The sequence below is a fragment of the Nanorana parkeri genome, unplaced genomic scaffold (genome assembly GCF_000935625.1).
Source record: "Nanorana parkeri isolate BGI_ZX_2015 unplaced genomic scaffold, ASM93562v1 scaffold5271, whole genome shotgun sequence".
Classification (NCBI taxonomy): domain Eukaryota; kingdom Metazoa; phylum Chordata; class Amphibia; order Anura; family Dicroglossidae; genus Nanorana; species Nanorana parkeri.
The window spans coordinates 6,865-7,636 of NW_017311531.1; the positions used below are offsets into that span (position 1 = coordinate 6,865).

Sequence of the window (772 nt, forward strand, 5' to 3'; positions counted from 1 at the left end):
CGTCACCTCCAGACCCAGGAACGTCCTGAGAGAGAACACACATGAGACACGCCCCCTCACACTGACTCCGCCCCCCGTCACCTCCAGACCCAGGAATGTCCTGAGAACACACATGAGACACGCCCCCTCCAGGGGGAAGGCCAGACGGGGACACGCCCCCTCCAGGGGGAAGGCCAGACGGGGACACGCCCCCTCCAGGGGGAAGGCCAGACGGGGACACGCCCCCTCCAGGGGGGAAGGGAAGACGGGGACACGCCCCCTCCAGGGGGGAAGGGAAGACGGGGACACGCCCCCTCCAGGGGGGAAGGGAAGACGGGGACACGCCCCCTCAGGGGGGAAGGGAAGACGGGGACACGCCCCCTCCAGGGGGGAAGGGAAGATGGGGACACGCCCCCTCCAGGGGGGAAGGGAAGACGGGGACACGCCCCCTCCAGGGGGAAGGTGTGACTCCTAGTTCCTGTGACCTCACCTGGTCCTCTCCTGATTGGTGTAAACCTTCAATCGTTCGGCGACACACAGGAACCTGAAACAGAAGATCGGCCAATCAGTGACATGGGAGAGTTCCGGGTACCACGGGCTAATAACGCGAAGCGCACTCACCGATTGGCCGAGCTCAGCCTCTCCCGCAGTGATTGGATGAAGGGCTGAATCCAATGATGTCGCAGGGTAACGGTCTGTGATTGGCTGATATGAAATTCCTCCATCTTGGTCAGTCGGAGGCCAAATCTCCGCGCAGCTTCCAGCAGATCGTCCAGCAGCTCCGAGAACTCCT

At 63.3% G+C, this 772-nt stretch overlaps 1 protein-coding gene across 1 annotated transcript in view; it reads right to left on the reverse strand.

Annotated features, from left to right (window-relative positions):
* Nucleotides 1-766, reverse strand: part of USB1 (U6 snRNA biogenesis phosphodiesterase 1) — a 2,350-nt gene extending 1,584 nt beyond the window's left edge. The window contains exons 1-3 of the mRNA XM_018575887.1: nt 601-766; nt 470-523; nt 82-100 (exon numbers count right to left, since the gene is read on the reverse strand). Of these exons, the coding sequence (XP_018431389.1) occupies nt 82-100; nt 470-523; nt 601-704 (177 nt within the window). The 5' untranslated portion in view covers nt 705-766. The remainder of the gene's footprint in view (nt 1-81; nt 101-469; nt 524-600) is intronic.
* Nucleotides 767-772: the final 6 nt, after the last annotated feature.